The sequence below is a fragment of the Gorilla gorilla genome, chromosome 4, assembly GCF_029281585.2.
Source record: "Gorilla gorilla gorilla isolate KB3781 chromosome 4, NHGRI_mGorGor1-v2.1_pri, whole genome shotgun sequence".
Classification (NCBI taxonomy): domain Eukaryota; kingdom Metazoa; phylum Chordata; class Mammalia; order Primates; family Hominidae; genus Gorilla; species Gorilla gorilla.
In genome coordinates this window covers 106,841,102-106,857,532 of record NC_073228.2, presented here as the reverse complement: position 1 = coordinate 106,857,532, position 16,431 = coordinate 106,841,102, and the positions used below count along the sequence as shown (strand labels likewise).

Here is a 16,431-nt window from a genome sequence, read left to right as displayed (position 1 = left end):
GGTCATCCCTGTGAACTTTCCAGCCTGAAGAACCATGACCTAAATAAACCTTTTTTCTTTACAAATTGCGCAGTCTCAGATTTTCTGTTACAGCGACGCTAAACAGACCAAGACACCATTCTTTCTATTCAGTTCCCACTGCCAGCCTCCAAGGTTACTTTACCTCAAAATCTTATTCAGTGGCCTTCCTGACACCAGTTTATTTTCAGTCACCTTTCCAATGGAGCCTTCTGTCCACTACCAGTTCACTTCCTTAATATTTTTGTTATGTCACTACCCATTTGAAGACAACATGTAACTATCCCTATTTCTTATCACATGAACAAACAAACACAAACAAAACCTGATATCACAAAGTTTACTCTACTCTGGGCCTGCCAAATAGTGGAACACTATTTCTCAAAATATTCTATTCCCTTTATCAGAACACTGTTCCATGGGTTTACTATGTTCATGTTCATTTATGCCTCTGTTCTTTACTCATCGCCATCACCTGGAGTTTCTACTGTATCTTTTTTACCATTCCACTTCATATCTTTCTTGTTTTTAGAAGCTCAGTTCTAATCCTATCTACCTCAGTAAATCTTACCTGATGTATTAGTGTGTTCTTGCATTGATATAAAGTAATACCCAAGACTGGGTAATTTAGAAAGAAAAGAGGTTTATTTGGCTCACAGTTCTGCAGGCTGTACAGAAAGCATAGTGGCTTCTGCTGTTGGGGAGACCTCAGGAAGCTTTTACTTATGGCAGAAGGCAAAGGTGGAGCAGGAATCTTACATGGTGGGAGGAGGAGCAAGAGAGAGAGTTGAGGGGTGGTGAGGTGCTGCATACTTTTTAACAAGCAGATATCACAAGAACTCTATCACAAGAACAGCACCAAGGGGATGGTGCTAAACCATTTATGAAGGAACCGCTCCCATGATCCAATCACCTCCCACGAGGCCCCACCTTCAGCATTGGGGATTATAATTTGACATGAGATTTAGATGGGGACACAGATCCAAACCATATCACCTAACAATTCCAATCATCATAATTTTCATTTTTCTGTTCAAATTACTCTCTGTACTGTATAATGTATACTGTTATAAATGGTTCTCTACTTGTTTCTTATTTACTAGTCATTTCTTTTCAATAAGGCTGTAATTTTTTTAAGGACAAGAACCATGTTTTACTTATAATTCTGTACAATATGTTACATAGAGCTCATCACAGGGTAGGCTGTGAATGAATATTCATTGCCTAGATGACTGGTTTATTAATTTAATCAAGAGATAATGCAACCAACTTAGGTCAACATAAATTTAGCCAGGAAGCTAATTAGACAGAAGACTATACAGTAATAGATCACCATTTAACCTTTTTGACAGTCACTGGGTTTTAAAAATATTCCTCCTATTTTTAATATGCAAACCCAGCACACTTTAATTATTTTCCTTTTGGTGTGTTAATAATGACTCTTTTGGTGAAGAGGATACAGATACTGTCAGCATCTGTGTGACACCTGAGTTCCAGATATTTTAAAATATTTGGATGCTTGGCATAATGTAGACATAAAAACTGAAAGACTGGCAGTATTTTAAATTATTCTACTTGAAGACGGCCATCATCCACTAAATGACACCTATTTTTGAATGCACAAATCCACACAAATGTTTTACTAAGTTTACCACCAGATGTCAGTCATTCACTGCAATGGTAATAACTACCCTGAAGAACTCTTTATGAGAAATCTGTGTATGTGGATATCTCCCTCATCTTTCCTTCCCTCACCGACTCTTCCACTCCTTCTTTCTATGACTGTCAGTCTATTAATCAATTGTCAATTGATTATCTATTTATTTATGTATTTATAATCCACATATCTATTCTAATCTATCTAAATAATGAAAAGTATATACTAGGTATTTTGAGAAAATAACATCATAAAACATCTAAGTATTTACATATACAATATGAAAGTGACACTAAAATATTTTATACACTATGGTCTGGAATTCAGGCTCTTTTCAGCCCAGTAACTTTGAGACCAATGCAATACTATGCAGCCTTTTTTTCAGGACATACTTTCACTTCTCACTTAGAATCTTTGTTTTTTGAAACTTTTATTGGATTCTTATTACTCTGGAATTAAATTATTACTGGAAGAGCATCAATGACATAATGAGAAAAGTATACAATATTTGATTTTTAGATAGGTACTAGGGTGATTTAAAAAGCTAATTTACTACTAAAGAACTATGCAAAGAAAGTTCTCCACTACCAACTTCTACCTACAACTTTTGTTTAAAATTTTTTCTGTTTTCTTGAACATTAACATACACCTTCTATGATTCCTCATTCTGAACTTTGTCAAATATCTGACTTTACATCCATCACTGAACTTAATGAAGTGAATTTATGCTTTATTTTCCCTTTAGATTGTGAGATACTTGAGGTCAGGGAGCTTAGCAGATATCCATCAATAAACAAATGTTATTTTCTAAACATGAACTGTGGCCGGCCTGTAGTGGATTGTCTGTTGCCTACCCAGCAACCGTTTTCTTTTTTCCTACCCAAATTTTGTTTAAGTGGCTAGCACTTCTCCGTGGGTGGAGCCATGGGCCATTCTTTGCTATGGATTAGCTCGGAAATGGCCACATGATGCATGTGACCGAAACTGTCTTAGAGGCTTCAAGGAAAAGTTTCCTTTCTTGAAATAGTGAGCTGCAAGGACTAATGGGTAAGTTATTGCATATCTGTTGTCATTTCTGAAAAAGAAAATACTAGTGTTCTTGTATTTCTGAATCCTTTTGGGGATTGATACAGATTTGGGGTGCATAGGGGAGTCTCTCTCTTTAAATTTTTATAGATATCAACTAGAGATATTTTTATATCACATAGAAAGAACATTCTAGAGAATAAAGCCAACACTGAGGAAAACAGAGCTGTGGGCTGGAGATACAGATAAAGACAGAGAGACACAGACACACACACAAGCACACAGAGAGAGAGAGAGAGAGATTAAAATTAAATATAAAATTAAAAACTTCCCTTTGAAAGACAAGGCTGAGAGAATGAAAAGGTAGCCCACATACTAAGAAAACATATTTGCAAATCATATGTCTGATAAAGAGCTTTTATCTAGTATTTATATAGAACAATACTCCATTTCCTAGGAATTCAGACTAACTTGAGATTTTATTTCAAGTATAATTTTGTTCTTTTCTTTGTTCTGTTCAATAAAGAAAACACTTTTTTACTTTTACTAACAGCTCTCAGCATATTAACATGTATGAAAAAAATCAAGTATGTAAAATGCAGTTACATTCCAATTCCTTCTCATGGTTTTGAAATATTTCTAGTTTTATCAGCCTGGCTTTCCAGCCCATCCACTACTGCTCCCCTAAACTAGCCTGTGTGTTATGGAATATAGCCCTGTTGTTAATCCCCTACTATAACAAGCATTTTCTGATAACCCTCCTCTGCTTACTCAAATACTATCTTTTTTTATGAAGCCTTTCTGCTCTTCAATAACAATTTGATAGCATTTTACTTGTGTTCTTCTTACGCCTTAAAATCTAATTAGTTATATGCTTATTTTAGCTACCTTACTAGATTACAGACATTTAAGGGATCTGTGCTTTTTTCATCTTTGTATTTTGCAGATAAACTTAATTAATGTCTGTTGAATGAATCCTTCACCTTTCAATTTATTTATTTTTTCATTTATTTATTTATTTATTTATTATTATTATACTTTAAGTTTTAGGGTACATGTGCACAATGTGCAGGTTAGTTACATATGTATACATGTGCCATGCTGGTGTTGGGTTACCTGGGTACCATATTTTATCACAGATGTGAGAATTGTGGTTTTGTTTTTAAGGAAGGATCTCTTTCTTTCAAATGGAGGCCAAACAGGTCTCAGAACAAGACTCTAGAAATTTAGAACTCCAGAAGATTTCTAAGAATTTTATGACTTCTGGGAAATACAGTACAAGAGAAAATAAACTCTGAAAATTCAAAGTGCCAGAAACTAAATTAACCTAAAGAGGCATTGGGATTAGTGTAACTAGATTAGTTAATTCTTTTCTTTGAGCCTCATTAAAAAAAAAAAAAATCTATTAATGTATGACTGAGATGCCCAGCCAGGGACTACATTTTAGTTTTGTTCTTCTTTACAAAAAAAAAAAAAAGCCATTAGAATATAAATCTCAATAGAGGTAGGTTATTGCCCTTTAATGCTGTGTCCTAAGAACTTAGTTTTTTTTGTTTGTGAAACTTTCAGCAGTGTTTGCTAAATGACGAACAGGTGTCAGAAATCACCTTTGAATCATGGAAGGAAGTGCCTCTGGCTAGGTAGGGTTGAGTACTTGAGACTCACTAGAGTATCTTTGGGAAAGGGATACAGAACAAAAATGGCCAGCCCATCTCTAGTAAAGAAGGACTGATGTAACTCTGGGTTTTGAGGTTTAAGAGCAGAAGCTCCTGACCCCTACTACGGATTATATGAAGGAAAAGCAGGTGGTGGTTTTGTGTCTATGAAGCACAGATATGAGAATCAGCCCTGACCCAGGACTCCTGAGTCTGTGTGTGAACTAAAAGAACCTAGCACTAAAAAGATCGGCCCTTAGAAAGCACGTACAGCACTCAGGGAGGGTGGTCTGAATTACGGCAGCTAGCAGGGGAGCATGTTTTTTTAGGACTGGTATATTAATAGATAACAATCTTCATCAGTGACATCATGAGGCAGCAAGAAGCAATTGCAACATGGTTGCCTTACACTTGAATATGCCCTTGTTGCATCTGGAAATCTACTGCTGATTCTATCCATGCCTTTTGAAGGGACATAGGTTTTGTTTTTGTTTTCTTGGTTTTTGTTGTTGTTGTTTTTAACAGTTCCAGAGGAGGGAAAAGATGGGGAAGCCAACCAATGAAAGGTGATAATTGACTTTCTGCCAATAAGAGAGGTAAGGACTTGAGTAATTAAGTAGGAAAACAAGATATTCGACAATATTTATACCATGAATTTTGGGTGCATGTCATATTGCTTACAAATAAAATGAGGAAATTGTTTTATGCACCTGAATGAATGCTGCCAAATTCTCTTAGGGTGGGAGAGTAAGAGTCTCAATCATTTACAGAAGAATGCCAGCAATTAAGTAAAGATGAAATGATGGAGTTAGAAAATCATTATTTGAGAACTCCCTCAAAATTATGGATTCAGAAAATGGTTGAATACCTAAAACTATTGGGTAAAATGTTGTTAGGGAACACGATACTCATATGGTCTCAGAGTGTTTTCTCTCAGATTACTTTCTAAAGACAAAGTGGAAGTGGAACACGTACAATGAAGAGATTTAGTGGACACAATCTTACTGAAGTGACCACATTTGGTATCATCAATAATGGGGGGAAAACGACATTATGTGCCTCCAATATGAAGCAGTGGAAAGTAGGAAATGTCACAATTATGAGGCAACAGCCGTATGAATCTAGACAGGGAGACATTGTGCTAGACAACTGACTTGGACTCTTCAAAAATATCCATGTTTTGGAAGGAAAAAATGATACAGAATTACTTTAGGTCAAAGGAGACAAAAGAGATATAGCAGATGCATTGTATGAATCTTAATTGGATCCTGGATCAAAAATCAAAAGCTCCAAAGGACTTTATGGGGACATTGAGGGTTTCCATATGAGCTACATATTGGTTGATAATAAAGAATGTGTTAAGTTTACTGAGTGTAGTAATGGTTTCGTGGTTATGTAGGAGAATGTCCTAGTTCTTGGGCAATACATATGGAAGTATTTAGGGTGAAGGTTATGATGTATGCAGCTTCCACCCCAAGTTCCTCCTGTTGTCTTTATTTAAACAGTTTTTTTCTAGCTTTAAGGTATAATCTGAATACAAAAATTGCACATAATGCAACTTATTTTCAAATGGTTCAGCGAAAGTAAACAAACTAGTGTGTATGTACACATATGTGTGTGTATCTATGAGAGAGATAATGAAAATATGGCAAAATGTTAAACACTATAAATTTAAGTGAGGAATATATGGGTGTTCACTGTAAGTCTTCAATAATTCTGTAGCTTTAAAATTTTCAAAGTAAAAAGTGGAGACAACAGAACACCGTAATTTGCTTGCATGTTTGTTTCACAATAAGTAGTATTCACTGAACATCAAATTTTGGTTCTCGATCACTTTGTCTCTTTTTTTGACTGGATGTTTCTATCAACCTTTTTCTGGGTAGATATCATAGTATAAAGATAGCTTTTAAGCCTCAAATCTCTACTCTTGTACGTGTATGTATTTTTTGGTTTTCATTGTTATTTTAACAAAACAAAGTTTAACATTTCTTCTTGTATTCAATATTGTTTGTGGGAATTTGAGGCTATCTTCATAAATACATTAGTATAGACTTAATTATAAAATGTCTCTTTTTAATGTAATAATTTAAACATTACACAAATAGCTATTACATTAAACCCCATTATCTGAGAAATATTATGGTTAAGTGTTAAGGTCCAATATAACAGTAATGAATATCCACTCTTTTTTCTTCCATAGAATCTGCTCTTATTCAACTAGCAATAGTATCCTATGTTTCCTTGGGGAAAACCAATCTTTCTGAATCATCAATGTAGTTACTGTGGAACGTGACTCTGTCCCTGGCTCCATGGAGGCTTGGCTAATCCAGCATCACATTTTCCCTGGCCCCAGTGACTGGTTCTGGGGTTGGCACATTGCTGTAGTTTGGATATGGTTTCTTCTGACCTAATTTCATATTGAAATTTGATCCCCAAGTTCAGAAGTGGGACCTAATAGGAAGTGTTTGGGTTATGGGGGCAGATCCCCCATGAACAGATTAATGCCCTCTTTTGGGGTGAGTTCTCACTCTATTAGCGCCCTCCAGAGCCTGTTGTTAAAAGAAGACTGACACCTTCTCCTCTCTCTCTTGCTTCCTTATTCCCCATATGATCACTGCATATGCTGGCTCTCCTTCACCCTCCACAGTGAGCAGAAGCAGCCTGAGACCCTCACCAAACGCAGATGCCAGTTCCATGCTTCTTGTATAGCCTGCTGAGCCATGAGACATATATACCTCTTTCCTTTATAAATTACCCAGCCTCAGGTATTATTTTATAATAACACAAAATTGACTAAGATACACACGAACCAAATCAGGCCAGTTAGTGTATTGGAACTCTTTGGAAAGAGAAACCATATATGTCAGAGTAAATGCTGGTAGCAGCTAAACCTAGAACTGTTGGCTGCCACCTTTATTACTGATGGCAGCCGTGGCCAGTCTAGGAGCAGGCTGCCATGATGCTGGCTGCCATGGGGGAGGCGGAGTCAGGACTGCATGCTCCCTGGAACACAGGAGCCAGGAACAAGCAGAAGCCCCGCCCCCTTCCAAGTTGGAGGGGGCTGTAACCACCCAGCCGTAGCTGTGGACCTAGACATCTCTGCACTGTTGGGGACCTAGGAAGCCCTTCTTGCCCCCACAGGCTTAGAAATACCTGCTTTCACTGCCTGGCCTTTCCCTGCTCTTGGCTCCCACTGCAATTTTGGAGCGAAGATGAGGCCAAGCTCAGGTGCTGTCATGACCTGGCTGGGTGTGTGCATGCTAGGAGCAGTGCTGACATGCCAGCCCCCTGCCACTCTGGCCCCCTCTGGATTTTGGGTGCTAATGAGCACAGGAGGGAGGCTGGGAGGTTGCTGAGGATGGCTTGGCACAAGCCTGCAGGTGCTCCGGGCACAAACAGTTTGGGTGAACAGCAGGTTGATGGTGGAGGGAGGCAGACAGGCTTCTGGGCAGAAAGGGGCAGTTCCCTGGTGAAGCTCCACCTTCAGGCCTGGGATGGCATGAAGCCTGAGGCCCAGAGTGCCAGTTCCGTGGACCAGAGTGAGAACTTATGGTGCTTTATCTGACTTGCCTGTGGCCGCCCATGGACCAATCAACATGTACTTCCTCTCCTCCAAAGCCCAGAAAAACCGTGGACTCAGCTGTACTAGGCCGTCAGGATGACCTTCCTGCAGAGAGGAACTACCCACTGTGGGTCTCCTCTCGGCTGAGTTGAGCAGACATTGGGAGGAACTGCCTGCAGAGAGGAGCTACCCACTGTGGGTCTCCTCTCAGCTGAGAGCTGAGCAGATGTCAGGATGACCTCCCTGCAGAGAGGAGCTCAGCCACTCCAGGTCTCCCCTCCACTGAGAGCTGAACTCATTAGGATGAACTGCCTGCAGAAAGGAGTTACCCACTTTGGGTCTCCTGAGAGCTGTACTCTTGCTCAGTAAAGCACATCTTCACCTTACTCACCCTCCAGATGTCCACATACCTCATTCTTCTCAGACATGAGACAAGAACTCGGGACCTGCCTAATGGTAGAACTGAAGAGTGGTAACACAAACAGGGCTGAAACATGCCCCTTGCTTACCACGTTGTGGGTGACAAGAAGGAGAGAAGAGAGAAGGAGGAATGAGCTGTAGCCCTTCAGGGAGCCCAGACCTAGGAGCACCCGAGCCAGGGCATTGACACCCTCTTCGGGGCTCTGCAGTTCCTGGCCTCTCCAAGCTTCTGGGCCCCACTGCATTCCCCAGTGCCTACAGTGGAAGCGACTTGTGGTATGCCTGGTGCAGCTGCAGCCTTGCAGGGAGCCAGCATCTGTGCCAGCACTGAGAGCTACCTGCCCTGCTACAGCCAGCATACCTGGCAGTGCGCAGTGGCCGGACCCCATACTCGCTCACTCACGCACCCCTTGCTGCTCTGTGCCTGGCTTGCCCTTGGCAGGCATGGGATCCGGGCTGGATCCTCTGACATTACCACATATGTGGAGAGTCTGAATGAAGGTAAACCCTATATAGAAGCAAGCCAAACTGAGAGGGAAGCCAAATCCTGTTTGTTTCATCTGAGTCTCTGGATCTAGCCATGCCTGGGCTTTTCAGTTATATGAATCAAACAATTTTTTTATTGATAAATTGTTATTATTTTCCTCATTTATTATATAGTAATTCTTAATAACAAGAATTTATAACAAGAACATGTTTAGTTCTTAAACCTGTTTGAATTTATTTGTGATTACTAAAGAAGCCTAAGACAATGGTATGTAAAATAATCAAATCTAGAACTCAAAATTTCAGATCTTTTCTGACCTTAACCCAGTGTTCTTTGCAAACTCAATAGAATGGCTAAGACTGGGCCATTCTATTGAACAGTGCTGTCTCCTTATCTGGAAGTATAAGTGAGTTGTATGAACCAGTGCAATTGTGTTGTTCTAGCTACATGCATGGTTGACACTCTTCCAATTACAGAGGACAAATTAATTACCAAATAAACAAAGCAGAGAATCACAACTACAGGGAGTTTTCATCATGAGAAATCTCCTGCTGAGAAGGTAAAATTATTAGGCAAAGGAGTACGAGGCTAGAACTAGCATCAGAAAGGACTCAACTTACCCATCAGTTTTCTAGACAATATATGTATATTTTGAAGGCATGAAGAATTATATAGTATAATATAGGATTCTTTTTTTTCAAGTCAACAAATCTTTATTAAACACCTGCAGTTACTGGAAGAAGGCCATGATGCTGGACACACTGTCGAAATCTATCTTCTCCACAGGGTTCTTGGGCTTAATGTTCTCTTCCTGGCTACAGATGAAGATCTGCCGGGACTCGTCAGCCCTCCAGGTGTATTTTCTCATCCACACCTTCAGCTGGCTGTCCGACAGATACCCAGGCATCTCGGCCAGCAGCCAGTGGTCGATGTGCTGGTAAGTGATACCCACGACAGGGCAGATACACATTCGGACAGAGTCTTCAAAGCCAGTTATACCTTCCAAGAGGTCCACGTTTTCATCCAGGGCTTCCCAGAAGGCCTGAAAGAGGCTGGTCTCCAGCAGGTCCTTGAGATACAAAATCTGTCAGATGGCCACTCTTCTTGATGTGCCTGGCCAATCATGCACTTGCACGGGGTGAAATTGGTATGTGGCAGGTTGGTGAGGGCCTTCAGCTGGATCTGGGCAGTGTCCGTGGTCTGAAAAAACGCTGGGTTGGACTGGTACAGCCTCAGGACAGCTGGGTTGGCTTCCAGATCATAGGCAGTGTCCTTGACCTGCATCTCCACGTAGCACTCCAGGGTGGCCAGCTTCTCAGGATTGTTCCTGTTGATACCCTGGAGCAACATGCCCACATTGGCTCTCATCTGCTCAAATATCACCATGACTGCTGTCACCTTCCACAATGAGGGCTGGAAGCTGACACCAGACTGGCACGGTGTCCTCAAATACAGCATTCTTATATGACTTATTCATTTTAAGGGAGTTTGTATAAAATGCATTTTTGTTCAAAAACAAAAAGAGGAGTTCTATTGTCATATTTGTTTTTTATAAGCTCCTATTTTGTATTATATCTTGGTATATCTGAATAAGAGCACTTTTTTTAAACCAGGTTTTCATTGGTAAATCCTTTCTGTATGATAGTACAGTGTATACTCAATTTTGAAACCCAGAAAAATTCATGTCCTTTTTTTATATCAGTACTTTGGATATGTGATAGACATGTTTGTGTTTTGGTGTTTCAAAATTTTTAAGGCTATGAACAGGAATCATATTTACCATCATCAATGATTATGTTCTCTTAATTAAATCATACTATAAAAACACTCCAAATAGATTTGCTTATTCTAGCCTTTAGATGTGATTCAAAAATAAAAAGGAGGCCTCTAGGGAGGCCACTAGTGGCCTTTCTACGCACCTAAGTTATTTCCCTAGTGGAATAAAGAGCATCAGGGGACTAAAGGAAGAAGCTGCTGCTAAGTTCTGGCCCTGAAGATAATTTGCATCTGGGATTTTTCATGAATTGAGTTTGAGGCACTGGGGTTGATAACTTCTAGGCCTAACCATCACTCTACAGAGACCACATCTTTGAGAATATTAACTTTCTGTGCCTAAGAATGTTTTAAAGTTCAGCTACTCTCTGTAGCACTATGTTTCTTGGAGATGAACCATGGAACACCTGAATTCAAATCACCAGGAATGCTTCTTAAAAATGTAGATTTCTAGGACCCACCCAGTGCAGTGAATCAGAAACTATGGGAAAGGGACCAAATTAGTACTTCTAAAATAAGTACTCACAGTTGATTCTTACCCACATTAAAGTTTGAGACGTATTGCTATAGGCTACATCAACTTTGAGCTACATGTAGGTGACAGTCTGGGAAACAAGCACTAATATAGATTCTATGGATTTAATTGTCATTCAGTTTCCTAAATATTTGATTTTATATAACATCTGGATGAGAGTTAAAAGATGCATGGTAATTTTGAAAAATAATATGCTGATTTAATAAACTAAAGAGGAAAGCTTAGAACAAAAGATTTTATGCAAATAATAATTCAGGGCCGATTCAGTGAATGATAAACTATTCTTTTAACTCTCCCAAATCAAATTTTCAAGGTACTTTAATAGAAGAAAAAATGAAAGCACAGCTGTTTCCCTTTGCTTTTTTAATAAGTCAATTATGCCCATTTTAATTATCCAATTTAACACACTCAACAATTAAGGCATTCAGATTTTGGTGCTAACAGTCATATCAAAACACCTCAGATCCTGTCTTCCCCCTCCAAACATCTGTAAACTATAATTTATGTGAAAATATAGCTATCCACTTATTGTAACTGGCAAGATAGAATAGCTATTCTCGAAGACAATGGTTTTCAACTGTGACTGCACATTAGAAACACCTGGACAAATTTAAAAACATGAACCACCTGTATTCCATTGTAAGCCAACTAAATAAAGATCACTGGAAAGAGTGAGTGCCCAACAATTTTTTTCTTAAATTCTCCAGGCGATTCTACTGTGGCCAGGCCTAGAATTCACTCCTCTGGGACATTTCTCAGGCAGTGCATTCTCTGACTCGATAAATGAAGTTCAGCCAAGAATAATCAGTGGAAAGATTGCCTGAAGTCAATGCCATTCATTACTTTCCAGGCTACCATCTTTAATTAACTCAGGTTAGCAGAATAAAGGTGGAGTGCTAGGACAGGATTGTAATGCCCTAGCAGACTTACCGTTTCCAAAATTCCCTCTGTACTCTCATGTACTTTATGATTAGTCAATTATATCTGTATTATTCCAACTACTATGATGCCTGAAAAACAGGTTGGCATTTTTGAAAAGGAGTTTTAGATTCCTATCATTTTAAAATGGAAAATTATCTGGTTCTTACTAACTTGCATTGATGAATTACGAAAAATACGTTTTAAAACTAATCTGCAAACACTGTAAAAGATGAATATATTCCTATGGATACATGGAAATTGTATTTTATTTTAGAGAAAGGATCTCACCCTGTAGCCTAGGCTGGAGTACAGTGGATTGATCATAGCTCACTGCAGCCTTGAATTTCTGGGCTCAAACAATCCTTCTGCTTGGCCTCCCACAATCCTTCTGCTTGGCCTCCCAAAGTCCTGGGAGTATAGGCTTGAGCCACTGTACCTGGCCTGAAATTATTTTTTAAAAGGAAAACTATTATTAGTGATCCCTACTGATGGATCATTTGCATATGTAATTTGAGACACAGGTTTCCAGTTAGCTGTGATTACCTTTTATTAAAGTATTTATCCTCTGATTGATATATAGGCAAAAACCCTCTTTGGATTTTAGAAGAGCCTGACTTTACAAATATATGTAAACTCAGGCTGGTTTTTAATTTATATTGGCTAAAGTATCTTCTAAATTTTGTACAATACACACATTTCTTTTAGTTGAAGACATCGAGTAAGTTTCACTAATATTTGTGGGTTTGTGTAATTTATAAAAGTTGTATGTAAAATCTGCAAATATGCAAAAACTGGAAAATACACTCTGACAGCTAATGCTCTGAAAACACTTTATTACACAAATTACATTCAGATTCTGAAAATAGTGTTCTAACAGTGTAACCATCTAAAAATAAGACATCCCAAAAACACACCAACTGAAGAAAATTTAAAAAAGAATTTAAATAGAGACTTTTTTATTTCCCTCATTGCAATATAATGTTAGTGATTTTAAAAAAATAGGAGATTTAGCAGCTTTGTCGTCATGTAGCACAAAGTTTCTCTTTACTGCCACAGGCTAAGAATGCTGAACAGGAAAGGCACCAAAGAAAGACACTGGCAATGAAAGTGCTATTGGGAAAATACTGTGTTCAAGCAAAGAATGGGGTTATTTACATCCACCAAAAAGTCTCAAAAGTGTAAATGGGCAAATCTTCCATTGTTAGATTAGAATTATGATGGAAAAAGAGGACAGTTTCTCTAGTCTATGTTCATATAAAGACAATGGAACTGTTACGAACTTTTAGGAAACTCCTCAACTAGAAACAGAAGCCAACTTAACCAAAACGAAGTAAAAAAAGTGTGTACAGTCCCACACAGACTAGTACAGTTTACAATTAAATACACAGAACTTTAAACGTGCTAAAGGGAAAGGAATCTGACATTCTGGGTAAATCTTACTCAATCTAAATCAAAGCTTGGTTTTCAGGAGGAGGAAGGTGCGAGTGCAGGCAGAGGTGCTGAATACTCCTCTTCTGATTCACTTCCATCATCCTCTTTCTCTTGGTCACTGCCCTCAGTGCTAAGCCGGTCAAACCCTTTTCGACTGTAGCCCTTACGGCTTGCAAAGAAATTACCAAGGTTTAAGCCTCCACTTCCCTTTCCTGAAAAAAAGCAAACAATAACAGAATTGGGTAAAGTTTGCAGCAATGATTCTGTTTCCTTGTAAATTCTTAAATGATAAAGTCAGAAGGTGGGGATGGGGAAGGGGAGATTATTTTATTTAAAAATAAAATAGAAAAACAGACAGAGACATATCCTACAGAGCCATATAGATGCTACTATTAAAATAAAGAAGAAAAACAAAAGCTCCCAAGTATTACGTATTTCTGCAGGAATATTTCATATTCATTTTCACCTCCTGCTTTTCTCTAGCTCTCTATCCAGAACTAGCCTCCCTGGAGCAGCTCCTCATTTCAATGACTTTTAGAAAAGGTCATCTTTACTATGACAAACATTGACATGCCAACAGGAGTGACAGAAAATTTGCTGAAGACAAATGAAGCCAGGTAAAAGGCAGGGGAAGAGAATTAGATAATGCAGAATGGGAAAAATAAAACTGGGAAATCTGCTGCCAGACCCATGCACTTCAGTTTAGTTTATGGTGTGCATTCTGTATTTACTCTGGGAGATGCTAAGCTGCATACAAGGTGCTTTATCTTCAGAGACAAAATATGAAATATCTCCTTGCTTTTTAAAAGACATGTGCTTGTTGACTTTGAACCAAACATGAAGGGTTCTAAAAGGTCATAGGCATACCTCTAAATCTTCCCAGTACTCTTCCTGAACTCGTCTCGAATTTGTGTTCAGAATCTGCTAAAAAAAGATGGCACATTTCAAAATGAGTCCCAGTCATCTTCCTCAACCCATGCACTCAACTTCCAACTTAAAACAGGAACTGGTAAATAATAAAGCAAGGCCTGGCTCTTGTCTGTATGCAATTCTAATTTTTAAGAAAGGCGGTATATTTTTGAGACATACATAAAGGGCCCAAGCTGGGTTTGACTCCTGCCCGTGTCTCTTACTGGCTGTGCAGTCTTGATAAATTACTTCTCTGAGCTTCAGTTTTCTCCTCTGATAAAAGAAAGGTCAAGGAGAATCCCTGTCTGTAAGGCTGAGATCAGACACTGCATGTGACACATTTAGAACACTACCTGTAGATACACAGTAAATGCTCAATAAATCATAGCTTTTTTAAATCAGGAAATAATTGTTATTAATAATTTGTAAAATTTTTCCATCTTTGGTTATGACAATTTAGGAATATTTGCCTTCAGCTTTACTCTTTCTACTGACAGTACATATCTTGCTTGAGAAAGCTTTGGATCCATGTATATCGTTTCTTCTTTATGTAAGACATAAGTGAAGGGAAAGGACATGACACCCTGAGTATTTTCCAAGCATAGTAGGTGACCTAAATGTTCCCAACAGGACTGCCTATCTCCATAAAGGACAGACTCTCTTTCCTTATGGGGAGACAGAACTCCCAATGGGTTTCATTTTTTCCCTTGCTGTGTCTCTCCCTGTACTATTTCCCAGGCTTCATCACTCCCTCAAGGGCTATGGTCAGGAAAGTCAGGCCTGGGGTTGTCCTGTTAGGTCTTTAACCAGGACTGAAGTCAGCATCATGGAAAAAGATAGCGGCAGATGAGAGGAAAGGGAGAAGACAGTGATGTGGAAAGAAATAGGCAAGAAGGGAAGAAGAATCTGGTAAGACTGTTAGAAAGCCAACAAATTAGATTGTAAGTTCTGCAAGGACATTCCTTAGTTTTGTATCCCCATGTGCCTAGCACAGTGTCTGATATGGAGTCAGTACATAATAAGGAATGATGAATAAATGGAAGGTCCTTTATTAGGGTTTTTAATAACCTTAGACTGGATAAGATCTATCAAGAACAAATTCAGAAAAAAAGTGAGAAGCTGATCTACTACTACTACATATGAAACTGCATTTTTCTAAGTAAAACACGGTCAAATAATGGCAATTTTCTAGGGTTCTACCTGGGTCTCTACCTTCCTAACACATTCCTGTAAAGTCAGCATCATGTAACAGTGCTGTGTCACATGTGCTTAACAACAAACAGGAGAGACCAAATCTTCCTTGTTCCCTAGCCACTGCTTCTGCCAGATTGGGTTGGTTACCACAATTCCTGCCACCTGCCCCTAGGCCCCACTGTTCCTACTACTCTGTGTATTTATCACTGCACTTACCACCCTCTACTATAACTTTTTTGTTTCATGTCTCTTTCATATGTTATCTATTCTGTGAGCTCGGTTGATTTATTCATTCATTCTTTCAACAACAATTTATTAAACCACTAGTATCAGAAACTATTATTTGTGCTGGGGACATATCAGTACTCAAGATATGGATTCTTGCTCTTTTGAAGCATCTATATAACACCATGAAGACAATGACTATGTTTATTTCTCTTTGCCCCTACTTATGACAGTTCCAGATCTGTAACATGGACTCAATAGAAATCCTTTTTGGGAAGAGTTAACTATATTTTTGTAGAGATTTATTGATGGCACATGAAAAGCAAAAGAAACTCTAATAAAAATTCCCTTTTACAACATATTAAACTGAATTTTCTGTTTTCTGTTTCCATGCCTTTTTCTGTGTCAGGGCTTTGCCAAGGGCACTGAATCCCTGCCATGGCTGCCTTGACCTGAAATAGGATCAGATGCTGTTTCTTGATCAAATGCTCCCCCTCTCCCTGGTCCATGGATTTCTTCCCACACACAGCTATAGACTTGCTCTAGGACCTGGGGACCCAGCCAAGGGACTGCTACTGAGCGGTAAGAAACATGAGTTGGGTTATTTGTTTATTTATT

The 16,431-nt window shown here is 38.9% G+C and overlaps 1 protein-coding gene and 1 pseudogene across 16 annotated transcripts in view; both read right to left on the bottom strand.

Annotated features, from left to right (window-relative positions):
- Positions 1 to 8,987: 8,987 nt before the first annotated feature.
- LOC129533644 (eukaryotic translation initiation factor 3 subunit K-like) lies at positions 8,988 to 12,112 on the bottom strand (annotated as a pseudogene).
- Positions 12,113 to 12,867: 755 nt separating this feature from the next.
- PAM (peptidylglycine alpha-amidating monooxygenase) overlaps positions 12,868 to 16,431 on the bottom strand; it is a 277,732-nt gene continuing 274,168 nt past the window's right edge. For 6 of the 16 annotated variants that reach the window (XM_004042318.5, XM_055387323.2, XM_055387326.2 and 3 more), the window contains 2 exons: positions 14,353 to 14,406; positions 12,868 to 13,697 (listed from right to left, as the gene is read on the bottom strand). In XM_004042318.5, the coding sequence (XP_004042366.1) occupies positions 13,519 to 13,697; positions 14,353 to 14,406 (233 nt within the window). In that variant the 3' untranslated portion in view covers positions 12,868 to 13,518. Of the gene's footprint in view, positions 13,698 to 14,352; positions 14,410 to 16,431 lie in introns of all 16 variants that reach the window. The other 10 variants (XM_055387319.2, XM_019027799.4, XM_019027797.4 and 7 more) reach the window with 2 other exon arrangements.